We start from the raw sequence: 16,551 nt of genomic DNA, 5'->3' as shown, positions 1-16,551 counted from the left end.
GCACCCTGAGTGGCTCATCTCCTCTCCAAGATCCTTCTTCTATAAGGGGATGTCCAGTGGCCTACAAATGGGCTATTGGTCCCCACTCCATACTCCCTCCCTCATTGATATGATTTTTTGTTCTGATAATGCCTGATATCTGATCCTTTCGACACTTCGTGATTGCACAGGCTGGTGTGCTTCATCCATGTGGGCTTTGTTGCTTCTGAGCTAGATACCCGTTTGTTTACCTTCAAGCCATTAAGACCCCAGATGCTATATCTTTTGATAGCTGGACACCATCAGCTTTCTTCGTCACATTTGCTTATGCACCTATTTGTCTTCAGCGATCATATCAGGGAGGTGAGCACACAATGATATGATTTTTTGTTCTTTGATGCCTGATAACTGATACCTTCGTCACCTCGTGATCACTCAGGCTGGTGTGCTTCTTCCATGTGGGCTTTCTTTCTTCTGAGCTAGATGGCCACTTGTTTACCCTCAAGCCTTTAAGACCCCAGATGCTATATCTTTTGATAGCCGGGCACCTTCAGCTTTCATCACCACATTTGCTTATGCACCCATTTTGTCTTCAGCAGTTGTATTGGGAAGGTGAGCATCTTAGAATGCCAATTTAATAGAACAAAGCATTCTTGCATGGAGGGAGTACTTGAGTGGAGGCCCAATGTCCATCTGCTACCTTAAAACTAAACCTATAAATATATGCCCATAAATGTATTTCCCCATCCTCATATATAAATATATTTACATATGTACTTGTCTTTATTTAGACCTCTATAAATGTCCTTTGCCTCCTAGTTCTTTCCTCTATTTCCCTGGACTTTCCTCCTGTCCCACTATCATGCTCAGTCCCCACCAAGGTTTCAGCAATTCCTCTTTGTTACATTACCATTGATCAGGCCCTACCAGGCCTCCAACACCCTCCTCGCCATCAATTTTGGATCACTTGTTATTCCCTTGGCCCTGGGTTTGTTAACACCACTTCCTTTCCCTCTACCTCCCACTCTCCCATGTCCCCCCTGGAACTGTCGGTCCCATTGTTTTCCCCTCCAGATTGTTCATCCAGCCTATCTTATTTCGACAGACCTGCAGAAATAATAACATGCACAAAAACAAGCAACAATATACAACAAAACAACAACAAACCAATGACCAAAAAAACCCAAAATACAACAAGAAAGAAAACTTGTAGTTAGTTCAAAGATTGTTTGTTGACCTTTAGGAGTGTTTTCCAGTCCAGTCTGTTGGGGCACCAAGCCCTGGCCCCAAAGTCCACCTTGGACACATTATAAGCTCCTACACAAATTGTAGGAGGCCTGGTGGTGCAGTGGTTATGAGTTGAACTGATAGCCAATAAGGCTAGCAGTCCAGAACCACCAGCCCTTCTTCAGGAGAAAGATAGGGCTTTCTACTCCCAGAAAGAGTTAGTTTCAGAAACTCATGGGTGCAGTTTTACCCTGTCCTATAAGTTTCTATGAGTTGGCATCAACTCAATGCAGTGAGTTTGGGTTTTTGTTTGTTTGTTTACAAAGTCTCGGCTGGCTGTGGGATTTCGTAAATTTAGCTCAATGAGTTCTACATTTTCATGAAATAGCTAATGCAGAAATCTAAATCTAAAAGGCTAAATTTAAAATCTAATCTTGACTCTCCCATCCCACTTCAAAGCTCTGATCCAACTAGACTCTGGTGTTTTAACAAACATCCCTTGAATTCTGATATGAGCAGCCTAGGAGATGTGCTACGTCAGAAAATCTGTGTTTCCACAGTTCCAATCACCCTGCTCCTTCTCCAAGCTGCACCCAAGGCTTCGGGAGACCAAATAAATTTCTTCTCTGCTCTTCCCTCACAACACCAACTTTTTTTTCATTTCCATTTTTGGGAATTCAATCAGCCCACCAATTCACAAGTTGCATTTTGCATGTTATATTAAGATTTCGTCCACAGAAACGGGTCGGTGGAGAAAAACTTAAAATGACACTCCCTTCCTATCACCAGAAGTGATGCATCTTTCTGAGGACACCTGGTCAGCAAAGACACACGGGCCTCACTGGGGGAAGAGAAGTCTAAAATAAATCATTTAATTTCTAGGTCTCAGTTCTTCATCGGTTAAATTCTCAAAAAAAAAAATCACTGCTGCCCAGTCAATGCTGACTCCTATTGACGCCCCTCTGGGTTCCTGAGAATGTAGCTGTTCATGAGAGTAGAAAGCCCAGTCAATCTTCTGAGCAGCTACTGCAGGGGGTGTCGAACCACCACCCCACAGATCATAGCTCAAAGCATAACCACTGTGCCAGAGTATATGTAAATTTTTTAAATATTAAAAAGAATTTAAAATTAGTTTATTAATAGCTGTTATTTTGATCACAGGTTTAAATGGTAATATTTTAGTATAGTGTTAAAATAATAATATGGATTATTGATCAATTAGTTCATTTCATTGGGCTATTAGGGAATGTTAGATTACCAATATGGCTCACATTATATTTCATTGGACAGTGCTAACCTAGAATTGCTCTAATATGGTAGTAGTCACTAGTTACATGTAGATGTTCATATAATTCAAATTTAAATCAAATTGAATTAAAACTTTCATTCCTCGGTCCCACTAGTTACATTTCAAGCTCTTAGTAGTCTCGTGTAACTAGTAGCCACTATACTTAATGGTGCTAATATAAAACTTTCCCTATGTTCAGTAGTTTGTTTTGAATAAGTTGATGTGAGCAATTTCACTCTCCCGTCCAGCAGTAGGCCCTTCTCTTCGGCTCAGTCTTAAATATGCTTGTGCCGTGGTTCTGAAGAGCCGATGGTGAAGTGCATAGACCCAAACAACCACCCCTCCTGGTCTCTTCTCAGGTAGCTCACCTGGAGCCGCTCTTCTAAAACCCAAATTCTCTATTTGCTGTAGCAAAACACCATATAATTGGTGGCTTAAAACACACAGAACTGTGTTCTTCTACAAGTTGGGAGGTCAGAAATCCAAAATCTGCCTCGCTATGCTAAAATTAGGTGTCAGCAAGCCTGAGAATATTCTGGAGACTTCATGGAAGAATCTTTCTATTTTTCATTTTCTAGAGCCGGCTCATGTTTCTCAGCTCCCAGCTACACCCTTCCAATCTCTCCTTCAGTCTTCACATTCCCTTCTCTTCCTTCTTTCCTACTAGCTCCTTTATAAGGATCTTTGTTAATAAGATGAGCTCATCTGGGTAACTCAAAATAACCTTCCCACCTCAAAACTCTCAGCTCACAGAATCTCTTTTGTTATTTAAATTAAGACACGGGTCCTGATGATTAGGATTCTATGTATCAATGGAGAGGAGGGGGTGGGGGGTACTTGTCCTTCCAATTCCCAGTTAAAAGACACACACACACACACACACACACACACACACATCTTGCCTGACCTGTATGGCAAGGTCAATAGTGAAATACCACCCAAAGGAAATTCAGTCCTGAAATTCTTCCATGATTTCAACCAAAACACCCTCGTTGAAGTCAAGCATTTTTTAGTGTGCCACATATGATACATGGAATGGCCGTGGGTCAGCATAGACTCGATGCAACTAGGAACATAGAGAGCCAGGAAAAGGGAGGATGGGTGAGCCATACAGGAGGAAAATCCGTAAGTGATGTGTCCAGAAGCTGGTTACTACTGACAAGAGTAACGCTCAATCATGTTAGGACCCTGGGGAAGTGTAGTTTGTGCCTGGGAATTGTCTTGCTGAAGGCCAGGAGGTTGTGGCATCCATCCACTTCCTAGTTGAAGGTTTTTCCTCCAGGGACAACTTCCCTCACTTCCTGGGTGCCTGCAGAGGATGAGTGAGGTCATTAGCTGGGAGCAAGTTCTAGAGCAGGAGAGTGTGGAGGGATGCCAGCCTTGGCAATGTATGGGGTCAGAGATAAAGTAACTTTACTGTTACAGGGTTTGGGCAGAACCCAAATTTGCTGCCCCTCCACCCATTCTTGTGAGCACAGTGTTGCCTCTGTACTGGAAGGGATTCAGAGGTTTGGAGACACACAGCCAAACACTCTGCACCCGACGTCCCCCTCAGGAAGACTCTCCCTCAGGAAGGATGCTGAGGACCACAGAAGTTCTTGAGCACACCAGGCAAACTGCACCAGGAAATGGAGGAGCTGCTAAATTGGTATACGCTAAAAATAGAAAATAAAATCACTTAATCCTGCTCTAGTCTGGGACTCCTTACCCACATTGTCCAGAATCCATGGAAACCTTGAGACAGGAGAGCCCCATGGAGACTCTAGCCAAAATCCTTGCCCAAACCAGAACTACCTTCTAAGTCCACACACTTCGGGAAGGTTCATTACTATTCATGTCAGCCAGCCCAACTCCCGCCGTTGCTGTGAAGTCAAGTTCTACTCATAGTTGACCATCTGGGGCCTCGCAGAGCTGTTCCGTGGGGCTTCTAGGCCTGCCGTCATTACAGAGCAGACTGTCATAGCTTTCTCCCACAGGGTAGGTTTGAACTGCCAACCTCAGTAAGCAATTGAGTGCTTTAGCCACTGCACCACCAGGGCTCTGAGTGGAGGTGAGGGAGCTACTGGGGCTTTTGCCATAGGCCAGATGTGAATCCCTTTAAGGAATTACTCAGGGGCAGGGACTCAATAAAATGAAGGAAAGGTGATCTAGTGATGCAATGTTTATGAGCTCAGCTACAGACTTGAGCTTCAAACCCACCAGAAGAAAAGACCTGGTGATCTATTTCCATACAGATGACAGCCTAGGGAGCCAATGGGGCACCTCTACCCTGTCATAGAGGGTCACTGTGAGTTAGAACTGGAGTCTGGCTGTCCCTGTGGAAATGTTACAGTGTCAGAAACACCATGTGGGATCTCAAGAGGTCAGAATCAACTCAATGGCAGTGGGTTTGGCTTATGTTTGGGAGTGAGAATAGACGCAAAAGCGCACAGCAGCAGCAACAAAGTGAAGGAAGGCACTCCATCCCTGTCACTCCAGAGACTTGCTCTTCTGGGTCTGCCTGACATACTCTCCCATCTCCAGCTCTCAAAGCCAGTCTGTCCTTCAGGCATCAGCACCCACCTGTCTGCTGCAGGCACTTGCCTGCCCAGGATGAGTGAAGGCTCCCTCTCTCCACTTGGCCCTAACTCAGTACCCACTTCCTCACTAGAGGGCACTGTCAGGGCACACCCTCCCTGTTCAATGTGTCTCCCAGCCCACTCCCCAGGTCTGTCACAGGCAAAGGGCTCAGCAAAGGCAGGATGAATGCATCAACAGTATCTTTTAAAAAGTGTTTCTTCTGAATATACTATTTGTACCTGTGTATGACAAATCACCAATTCCAGAGAGTTTTACAATACCCAGAACCAATTGTGTAGTTAATTGTGGTTTAGTTGGCTCTGACATGTGGCAAACCCATGCACAATGGAAGGAAGCATTGCCACGTCTTCTGCCATCTGTATGATCTTGCTGGGTTTGGGTTCATTGTTTGCAGTTGTTGTGTACTGCTTCCTAACCTAAACGGCTCATCTGTCAGCATAATACAAGACTACATTCTGTTGTGATCCATGGAGTTTTCACTGGATAATATGGAGGATTAGATAGCCAAGCTGTTCTTCCTAGTCTGTCATAGTCTGGAAGCTCTCTGAAACCTGTCCACCTGGGTGAGCCTGGTGGTATTTGGAATATTAGTGGCTTATTGTTCTGCATCACAACAATTCACAAGACATAAAAGTACCATAAACTCACACATGGGTAGTAACTATATTTTTTGTGATCAATTTGAGAAACTAAAGAGAATTCCACTAAGATACATGCAAAGACTACAGAACGGTAGGCACACTACTAGCACAATGCATGCATTAAACAAGGACACGCGTGCCTGCATCTGCACTGGTCATGGAGAATAAAACAATATAGAAATGGACAGGTCTGCTGGTCTCACTTCAGTCTCATCCTAAACCCTTCGAGACCTTTGGTTTTGGCCATCTAAAATCAATGTCCTCTCTAAAAAGACATGACGGGCCAACCCCACAAAGGTTTGGGTCAAACTGTCAGCTGACCAGTTTCATGTGTTCAGAACCAGGGAGGTAAATGTCTTTAATCGCTGCCCCCCCCCGCTACACACACACACACACACACACACACACACACACACACACACACCCCACTGATAAAGATTTCAAATGAAAGAAAAGAAGTGGGTGCAAATGTAGTGGGCCTCTTTTTATAGTCACGGAGTGTGAGGATGTTAATTAAAGGAATCTCAGAACCAGAGAGGATCTGAGAAAAGAAGGAGTGAGAATTTCATTTTAGGTGTTGTTTCATCAGGGTGCGGGGGTGGAGGGGGGGCACCAGTTTCTGAGTTACTTGAAGCAATTCTCAGGAACTTCATGGGCTCCCAAAAAGCTCTCGTTGAAACTGTAAAGTGTAAGAGACCTATTTAATGAAAATCTCTCACCCCAGAAAAGAACTTGTTAATAGTGAGGAGCAAAAAATTAGCAAATCTTAGAGCATCAAATGAGCATAATGAGATGTTAGCTGTCCAAAGGGTGTTCTTCAAAGTGCTGCGCCCATCCATCTCTTGAAGCAGAAGTTAAAAACGCAAAACAAACACACTGCTAGAACTTAGCATTGTGCACGTTGCCTTGGCAAGAAGGTTGCCAACTAGTCTCTTTGAGTAACTCAGCATCTACCAAGCAAGTGTCCCCTGTGTCACCCTGCTGCACATCCTGGTGAGTAATAATTGAACTAATAGCAACTGGTCTACCCTGAGGAAGAACCCCATTCTGTTCAGCTCCTGTACATCCTTCCTTCCAACAACCATTTCCCTGCACCATTCCCCTCCCATATCAAACCAGCTATTGTCATCACTAGGAACCGCACAATTTCTGGAATGTCATTGCTGATAATTCCTTCCTGCTCACCTAAGACCTCTTCCTACCCATTCTTCAATCCTTCAACCAGCCACACTATTGTTCATGGAGACTATGTTCAACGACCCCACCACTGTTTTAACCACAAAACGCCCCTTCTTCCTCGCCCTCCTTAGTTTCCTCTGTCTTTATTTTCTTCCTTACCCTCGTTCGATTCCTCGGTCTATTGTTACAACCTTCCCCTTGCTTATAGCCCAGAGGTTTGTCTTTCTCTGGTTATTGCTTTACTCCCATAGAACGTCAGCCTCATCATGAGCCTGCTCTATTCCTGTATCAGAGTGATTGAATTTTGATGAGAAATTCTAAGTCTAGGATGAATAGAGACCACCGCCATTGAGTCAATTCCAACTCTTAGAAACCCTAATCAAGTTCCCAAGTCTATAAATCTTCACGGGAGCAATTATCCTCTTCGTTTACCTGCCTCGTGGCTGGTGGGTTTGGACTGCCACACGGGGCTATCTGTCCAGTGCTTGCCCAGCAGTGCCACCAGGGCTCCTCAGGATAGAGAGAAGATCATTAAATTCATGACCATTACACTGAAAGCAAAAATAACACCCAATACTAACCAACAACCCCGCCTTTCTTTCCTCTAGCCGTTGCTTCACTAAAGAAGCAGAAACAATCAGATAGGAGCTTTGGTATTGGCTCCTCAGCCAGTCTACCTTATCTACCTCCACCTGAACCCGTCTGTCGGCTTTCTTTCCTATACCCTTGGGACCGGTGACTGTGCCTCTCTCAGAGGCAGAGCCCTGCCCTCCCATCTCCTTAATCATTATTTCTGATTTCTCTCTCCCGCATCTTCAAAATCTTTCTTTACATAAAATCATTCCCTTCAAAAGGCAAATATCTTCCACCATAAAGAAACCCTTCAACTCCATATTCTCCGCCAGCTAGTCTCCATTTGTTCTGCTTCCCTCTGGAGCAGCGCTTCTCAACCTGTGGGTCATGACCCGTTGAGGGGTTGAATGACCCTTTCACATGGGCCACCCAATTCATAATAGTAGCAAAATTACAGCTATGAAGTAGCAACGAAAATAATTGTATGGTTGGGGGGGTCACCCCAACATGAGGAACTGTATAAAAGGATCACGACATTAGGAAAGTTGAGAACCACTGCTCTAGAGAAAACTTTTTGACTTCTTCACCTCAAACTAGTCCATTCAGGTAACCAGACCCACCTCTCTATCGTTAAAATCAATAAATGTCTTCCATGTCACAAATCCACGGCATGTTTCTGCCCTTCAACTCTCAACAGCATACACTACAATTGAGCATCCCCTCCTTTTTAAAAACTGTATCTCCTCTGGCATCTGCGATTCTACTCCCTGATCCCCCCTCATTCCATGGGCCATTCCTGCCTACCGTCCTTTGCTAGTGTCTCCTCCACTACCCAGCCCCGGATTCTCAGAGAGCTTGCAAGTGGTGCCCTTCACTGTGAACTCTATTTCTAGGTGAGCTCCATCCAAGCCCAGGGATTTAGCTCTACTGACATGGTAATGGCTTCATAGTAGTCATGCCTGCTTCCTAATCTCTTCCTCAGAACACTAGAGGTTACCATCTAGCCACAATAAAAGGCATTTAATAAGCACCCCCTATTCCCAAAGACCGCCCTACAGACATTGAGTTGATTCTAAGTCACAGAAGGTTCTAAGACTGTAAACCTTTACCAGTGTGGTCTCCTCACCCTTCTGCGGAACGGCAGGCCGGTTTGAATCACTGACCTTGCTGTCAGTAGTCAAATGCTTATCTAACAGTGCCACCAGGGCTCCCTCCAAACAGGGGTGTTGAAGACATAACCCCACACGGAGAGACTTCTTCCTCACTAGGAGCCCCCAATCCAAGAAATAGCACCCATCTCTTTAGTTGCTCAAACCAAAGCATTCTCCTTGCCTCATTCTCCACATCCAAATCCTCAGTCCATCCTGGGTCCCTGAATCGTCATGATTCCATTTGTTATTCTTCATTTCCACTCCCCATGCTTCCCGGATTTGTTATTCACCTCGGCTCCTGCCCATGCCTCTACCCATGTCCTCTACGCTCCCTTCTCTGCTTGGTGGAATGAGTACTTGGAAAGATGCATTAGGTGTTTTCACTTGATATTTTAACACCTTTTCTACTAGCTTTGGAAAACTCAAGGTCCCAAAATATCTATCTCCCCCCAATCCTTCCAATCTCACCTTAACACAGTCTCTTATTCACTGTGCTTCTGAACAGCAGTTTACCTCTTTTCTTCAAATTCCCCAAACTTTTCGAGCATGGAGCTTTCTTTCCTCAGTCTCTTTCACTGAAGTACTCTTGGTCCTTTTAATGGTTGATGCTTACATCATTCTTGAGAGATGACTGAAGACGCAGCCTGTCTTCAAAGTGGTAAAGTTATCAGTTCTTCATTGAGTGCTTTCCAGGATTATTAGTCTCTGCTCTACTTTGCTTTGCTTTGTAAAATCCTCACACGACCATGAAATAGACAACATGTCATTATCATACTGACCTTATAAAATAGGAAATTGAGGCCAAAGAAGAATGATAGTTACTTAAAAAAAGTCTGTAGGAAGTGGTTTCACAATTTAATCCCAATCCATGACACGATCCTGCCTCTCTCACATTGCCTGTGTCTCTCCTGTTAGCACTGCTTAAAATCTACAATTTTCTTGTTTAATTAAGTATGGTCAGTTTTCCCATTAGAATGCCACGGTAAGTTCGAAAGTATTGTTACATTCAATATGTTCAAGCCCATACATTCAAGGGTTTAATTGCGAACAAAACAGATTTAACTGTGTCTCCATGACCAGAGGAGGGCTGCAGACACGTTCCCTCAATAATAGACGCCTCTTTAAAAAAAAAAAAGTGTCCATCAAAAACAGTGATTTACAAAGAAATCTGCTAGGCCAGTTAAATTCAAGGGCATGGAGATCATCTCAGAAGGCTATAGTGACTATATGGGGGGATTCCAAAAGGAACATCTTAATAGATGTTCTCAATGGGCACAAGATGATCAGGGCTTATTAGGAAATACATTTTAAAGCGGCATTGATGAGAAAGTTGTGCTAAGGAGTATTTTCTTTTGGCGGGGTGGGAGGGGTTACGGAAAAACAGAAAACCTGCTAGACAAATTCTAAAAGAGCTGTAACACTCTATGGAGTATTTTCTATCACAACAAAGAACCTGCATATTCTTCCATGGTAGCAAAAAATGTCCTCTAAGAGTCTCACTCGGAAACCATAACCCATCCGTCCATCTTACTCCTGTGATCTTGCCCTTTCAGACTACTTTTTGTCCTCCAAACTCAAAGATCATTGAAAAAGAACACAACTTGAGTCCCTCGAGGATGCAAAACTGCTATTTTGATGTGATCTAAATAAAAAGCACAAGTTTTTTTTTTTTTTAAGAAAAGGCTAAAGAGATGAAATCACTGCCTGCAGAAGTCTATAGACCTGCAGGGAAGATGTGCTGTGAATCAGCTTCACAATGTGATGTTTTTGCTATGAGTTTGAAGCAAGGTTTCTATAGTTTTTATTTACCCTTGTAAGTAGCCCCTCTGTTTTTCCATCTCGGGATTCCCTGTTTTTCCATCGTGGGATTCCCATGGTATATGCTCAGAAAATGTTGGTTGGATGAAGGAATGCATGGTGGTTGGAATCAGGAAAGGAAATTGCTTACATGGATAACAACTATTACCTAGTAAGAGCAATCACTGCCCAGTAACCACGGGTAATTTGAGTAAAGCAACTGTTTGCTTTAAACAATTGAATAGAGTTATCTATCTATGTTTTATATTTTTTCAGAAAAGTTTTACTATGCTGGTCCTGTCAATAATATTGGATTTGACATCCCTGAGGTAAGACTTTGTTGTTCTGTCTGTTTTGTATTCTTTAATTATTACATTAACGGGATCTTGAAGAAGGAGAAGAGAATCGGATGAAGGGAGATGAGAAGAAAAGAATCAAATAATTTTAAATGTCTTCACTAAGAAAACCCTTTCCTAATGAAGCTGCTACCCCCATAAGTATCTAGTACATAATGGACACTTAAAAACGCTTGACCCCTTGGTTTGGACAGTCGGCATTTAACATTTGATGCTCCATTGGACTGTAGGGGAGATCTTCAGGGTCCCCTGAGTAGAAACCCCCTGAGAGGAAGCCCAACTCCTTGTCCATCAGGATTCTGGGTCCTCAGAAAATCCATGAGTCAAGCTGCTTGGGAACTGTGAGAGAAGCCCCCTGGGACATCAGCAGGGCTTTGGGAAAGGCCTGCCATGCTGAGGAAGGAAGACACACAAGCCACACTGGCATAAATGCCCCACAAGTGTCTGACCACACTATCCATGCCCACATCCTGAGCAATCGTTGGCAAGGCCCACGGCGAAGAGCGTGATTTTATCAGATGGCTGAGTCCAAGTCGCCGTGACAAAAGTAAGGATGTTTCAGTGTGGTGCTCCTGAGAGAATCTTCGGGGACAACATCAGAAGAATCACAAAAATGAAAGGGAGAATTTTTGTTTCATTTTGCTTCCAAAGTCACCCTTTCAGTCCTCCCAAAGCTGTGCATCCCTCTAGAAAGGTGAGTCCTCCATGAAGAACCTCTTTGGCATAGTGCCTCTGCAGCTTTCCTTTCTGTCCCAACCCCTGGGCTCCTGCCCTGGGAGCGCACCCCTCCCCCCCTGCACAGCTGCAGCAAACTCCCAGTAGGCTGCGAGCTTCAAGCATTCCCGCCTCCATCCTTCCCCAGAGTTTCCCGTTTGGGCATCTCAGCCTAGGAAGTTTTAGTAAGGAAGAACTCAGGATCCGTTCATGTCTAAAATTATAGTGTGGGGGCCGAAGTTCTCCCAAATTGTTTTTGGTGTTTCCTTTAAACTTTGTGATTCGAATGATGTCTCGTCCCCTATTTCCCTGCTATCATGCACACCCTGCTGTGGTGGTGATGCCATCCTGTCTGTGGGGCTCACAGTGTGTTGCCTCACCCCGCGCCATTTCCATGATCTTTGCCATGTGTGAGTCTGTTGCTGTGCTGACCGCGTCCTGTCTTCCGATCCACAGGACTCCTACTCAAGCACTTTGCTGGCAATAAAGCTTTCTTTGTCTAGTTTCAGAAGTACATCGCCAGGCCTTTCTTCTTAGTCTTAATATGGAAGTTCTGCTGAACCCTGTGCAGCACAGGTACCTTTGCCTGTCTTTGACATGCTGGTGACATCTCTACCATCATCACGGCAACATGCAAGCCCCCTCAGTATGACCCACAGACACAAGAGTAGGGCCCACACCCTGTTATAGACGGATTTAAAATTTGCAAGGAGTTGAAAGCAACTTAATGTCTTTTGAAAAAAAAAAACACAAACAAGCAGGAATGCTAAAAAGCTTTACTGTGATCACCTACGACATTTGTGGGAAGTGCAGTACCACCGGGTTAATGCTCCAGGAGACATTACCCAGAGTGAGGGCAGAGAGTGGATGAGCTGACTCCGGGTCTGGGCTGATGTAGGATGTCCAATTCTCCCTCCTCTTCTGTCCCATGGCCTCAGCCAAGAAGGCCCTTGCCAAGGGCTGACCTGCCTCCTAGCCTGCTGATCCCTGGGCCTGCCCAGTTGGGACACACCACCCAGACCCCTAGGCAGCTGGAGGCCTTTGAATCCCAGCACAGGGGCCCATGTTGTTTGCATACCTGCCAAAGCATCCCAGGCCTCCCTGGCTGCTATCTGGTTAGCACACAGAGACTTGGCTTCCTTAATATGGGACAGATAGATACACTCCCAAGTCTTTGGGTTTAAAAGCTCTCTCCCACATCCCTTTCTTCAACTAAGCCCCCAGAGCTGAGATTGGCCGAAAACTTAGCACTCCGTCTTCAGTCTCTCGGTACCATCTTCTCTCCAACAAACCTAGTCCCTTGACCAAGAATGGAAGTCCTGCCTGGAGTCCTCTACCTTCCGACTGTCTTCTGAATTAGAATTTAAAGATCCTTCAGGTTCCTTAGGAGTCCTGGTGGGTTATGCATTTGGCTGCTAACAATTAAGATAGGAGTTCGAAACCACCAGCCACTCAGTGGGAGAAAGAGGAGACTTTCTGCTCCTGTAAAGATTACAGCCTTGGTGGAAACCAAAGTGGGGCAGCTCTATTCTATCCTAAAGGGTCACCACACTCGGAGTGGGAATCTCAACTCAATGGCAGTGAGTGTGTGAGTGAGTGAGTGAGTGAGTGAGTGGATGAGTGAGTGAGTGAGTGAGTTGAGCTCCCAACACACATAATAAGAACTTTTAAGTACAGATAGAGCAATGAAATTACCCAGAAGGGAACTGCCAAACCACTGTCACTGAAAGAAAGCCGGCCGCTCTGTCACTGATCTGCTTGCGTCCTTCATGTCCTGGGTCCAGCTCCCTAAATACTCTTACCTTTTCAACCATACTATGTTCGCTTGCTTCCTAATTTGCAAGCTACGACCCATGTCCTCTTTCCTTCAAATGCTACACCTTTTCCTAAACTGATAGAGAGGAGAAAAACAATTCATTTGGTTTCCATGAGTGAAGAGGGTACTCACTTAAATGCACATGAAAAACTACAAGAAAGTTAATGTATTATTGTGATCGTCATTGAACAGAAGTCAATACAACTTTGAGTTGACTTCTATCCATAATTAATTCTCTGATTTTGACATTGGTTTGGTTAAATCCCTAACACTTCTGATGAAATTATAGCTGCTCGATGTCAGCAATAAGACTCATGGGAGCCTATAGATTTACAACATCTTCCAATTGAATGGCGCCTTAGGGTTGTTCTGATCAATTCTCACACCCAAGATGGAGAAGCCTGAGTCTCTGGAATACAATTTGTAGTGTTGAAGCATCCACGGTCCCAAAGCTCTGCTAATTGCTAGAAATGTGTGATTTCCTAAGAAAAGCACTCTCTTGGGCCACCTCTATCCAGTGGTCTAATTTATTCCTGCTCTCCGGTTTTATACTGTTCAGTCTATGCCAGTGGTTCTCAACCTTAATGCCGCAATACTTTAATACAGTTCCTCCTGTTGTGGTGACCCCCAACCATAAAATTATTTTTGTTGCTCCTTCATAACTAGTGTTGCTACTGTCATGAGTGGAGCGACCCCTGTGAAAGGGTCATTCGAAAGGGTTGCAACCCACAGGTGGAGAACCACTCGTCAAGTAGATTAGAGAAACAAAATTCATAAACACTCATATTTTATAAGAGAGTTTTATATAAAGGGTCATTGCACATTAAGCATCCCAACCCAGTCCAGTCCAAGCCCATAAGTCCAACATTAGCCCATATGCCTGACTTCGATCTACAAAGTCCTCGTCAAACTCACAAAACACACAAAATGATGCCGACTGCAGGGGGGGAGTCAAATCAGTGAATGTGTAAGTATCTGAACGCTGGCAGGGGTCTCCACACAGCTTCACCAGCACCCAGGGCTGCATCGGGGTAGGTCCACATGGCTTCTCCTCAGGGGTGTCTCACAGGAAGTGAGTCTTGCCAGCTGAAGCAGGGAACTGGCTAAGGAAGCTGCACCCTAGTCCGACTATCAGAAAGCAAGAGACCTGAGAACCAGAAAGGCGAAGCTCACCAAGCCATTTCGCTCTCCACCCTTCAATTAATCCCATGTGTGTTTATCGGCCAGGTTGGCACAAAAAAACCCTTTACTATCACATATACAAAATAAGCCTCTTTCTTCTTTTGTGTGACAGGTTATTCAAAGTTTTGCCAGGAGTTCTTTGTGCTTCCAAGCCTACCATCCATCTCTCCATTCTTTTGCCCTCTTACCTCTCCACTCCCACTACCAAACCAAACGGCCATTCAGTGGATTCCAACTTGACCCTCTAGGGCGGAGTAGAGCTGCTCTCATAGGGAATCGGAGGCTGAAGATCCTTACCAGAAAAGTCTGTCTTTTCATCTTTTTGTCATTGAATGGCTTGTGGGTTCCAACTAGTCACCTTGTTTTTAGCAACCCAATGCACAACCGCTATGCCCCCAGGTCTCCTCGTTCCCACCACCAGCAGAATCATTTCCCTTCCAGATCGGAGAGTCAGCAAACCTCTACACCTATGGGCCTGTGGGGTGCTTTACACTGGGGCTTCCGCAGTGGACACAAAAGACTCAACTCAGTGCTTAGAGTCTTCCTTCCGTTCCTGATACTTCATGGTTGTCATAATACTTCTCTGTGAGTCACTTTAAGCTGCAAACATGGGGATTCCTTAGACAATACTGCACCGTCTCCATAAAGTGCTCGTTACCAGAAATGCATCTCGAAAGGGTCTGATGTCGTTTCTGATACAGCCTTTTCCGCCATTAGAACATGCTCCTCCAATGGCTTTCTCCATCTCAGCAAATGACACTCTACCCTTCCAGTAACTTGGGTCAAAGTCCTCGTATACCATTACCCCTGCCACCACTCTACTCCCCCCACCCCATGAATGTCCTCAACAGTAATATTGCCTCCTCTTTTGAAATTAGTCTGGAATCCTGCCACCTGTCACCCCTCCACCCCCCACCCCACCTGGATTGTGGCCATAGCCTCCTCCATGGTCTTGCTGCTCTGTCTCCAGAACGTGTCTCTTCAACCCAGCAGCCAGAGCAACCCATTAACCAAGCCACCCCTCTGCCAAACTCTTAGAGGACCACACCCCTTGAGTGTGAGCTAGAACCTTTCCTGTGGCCCACAAGCTTGGCTGCCCTTCACGTTTCTGGCCTCATCTCTTCTCACTCTTCTCAGGCGGGGCAGACATATAGTTCCCTGTATTAGAGCCCTGTCCTCCACTCTTAAGCCTCTGTGAGGTCTTTGCCTAAACACCACCCTTTCAGTAGCCCCAGTGTTGACCTCCGTACCTAAAATTGCCAACCGGCACTGAACTTACCCTATTCTTGCAGCACCTGGCACTCCATGCCCACCTCTCCTACTTGATTTCCTCTGTAGTGATGATCACCGTCTACCTACCATGATACTTGATTGTAATATGTGGTTGCCAGTCTCTCCCAGCTAGACTATGAGCTCCACAGGGCCAAAAGCCATTGGCTATGGCCTGTAGTCTCCAATGCATTGAGAGCTCATACATGTCAGAGTACGTCTGTACTCCAGAGGGCTTTCAAGACTGTGACCTTTGGGGAACAGATTGCCAGGTCTTTCTTCTTAGTCATCTCCAGCCTTATGGTTAGTAGTCAAACTCTTACCTGTTTGAGCCACCCCGGGATTCCTGTACAGAGAAGGTGCTCCATAAATGTCTCCAATGCTTGACTGTCTAGTGGACACATGCCTGATGCTCGCCCTCTATCTTGGCAGGGAGAATACCAAGTCTTGGTGGAAATGTATAATGAAAACCGCTCTCCTGTGGGATGTGCCAATGCCACTGTCATTTGCTGCTGATGGCGCCTCACAGCTCAGCATCACTCCGTCTCGTGGACCCGGACGTTCTTCAAACTCAGCCAACTGTGTGAGAAGGACAAAAAGAAGCTGCACAAAGAATATTCTCCAAAGAGCTCGGGCTCATCTAAATCTCCCAATGCAACCTCCCTCCTCAGATTCTATGGACACAATTAAACCCCGGAAATTACCGGTGTGATTTCAATTTCATGTTGCTCCCTAGCAGTAGCAAGTGTCAGTCGGTCCTCTCTCATGGGTCACCTCACAGCACACACCTGCTTCTCAG

The 16,551-nt window shown here is 45.1% G+C and overlaps 1 protein-coding gene and 1 non-coding gene across 2 annotated transcripts in view; one reads left to right on the top strand and one right to left on the bottom strand.

Annotated features, from left to right (window-relative positions):
- Positions 1 to 16,268, top strand: part of LY86 (lymphocyte antigen 86) — a 61,069-nt gene extending 44,801 nt beyond the window's left edge. The window contains exons 4-5 of the mRNA XM_075553818.1: positions 10,692 to 10,744; positions 16,185 to 16,268. Of these exons, the coding sequence (XP_075409933.1) occupies positions 10,692 to 10,744; positions 16,185 to 16,268 (137 nt within the window). The remainder of the gene's footprint in view (positions 1 to 10,691; positions 10,745 to 16,184) is intronic.
- On the bottom strand, positions 9,984 to 10,041 carry LOC142453981 (U7 small nuclear RNA). The gene has a single exon (XR_012785525.1). It is a non-coding gene; the product is annotated as a U7 small nuclear RNA (small nuclear RNA).
- Positions 16,269 to 16,551: the final 283 nt, after the last annotated feature.

Source organism: Tenrec ecaudatus, chromosome 7 (genome assembly GCF_050624435.1).
Source record: "Tenrec ecaudatus isolate mTenEca1 chromosome 7, mTenEca1.hap1, whole genome shotgun sequence".
NCBI classification, from domain to species: domain Eukaryota; kingdom Metazoa; phylum Chordata; class Mammalia; order Afrosoricida; family Tenrecidae; genus Tenrec; species Tenrec ecaudatus.
The sequence above is the reverse complement of the archived record's forward strand: the minus strand, read 5'-3'. Positions and strand labels throughout refer to the sequence as shown.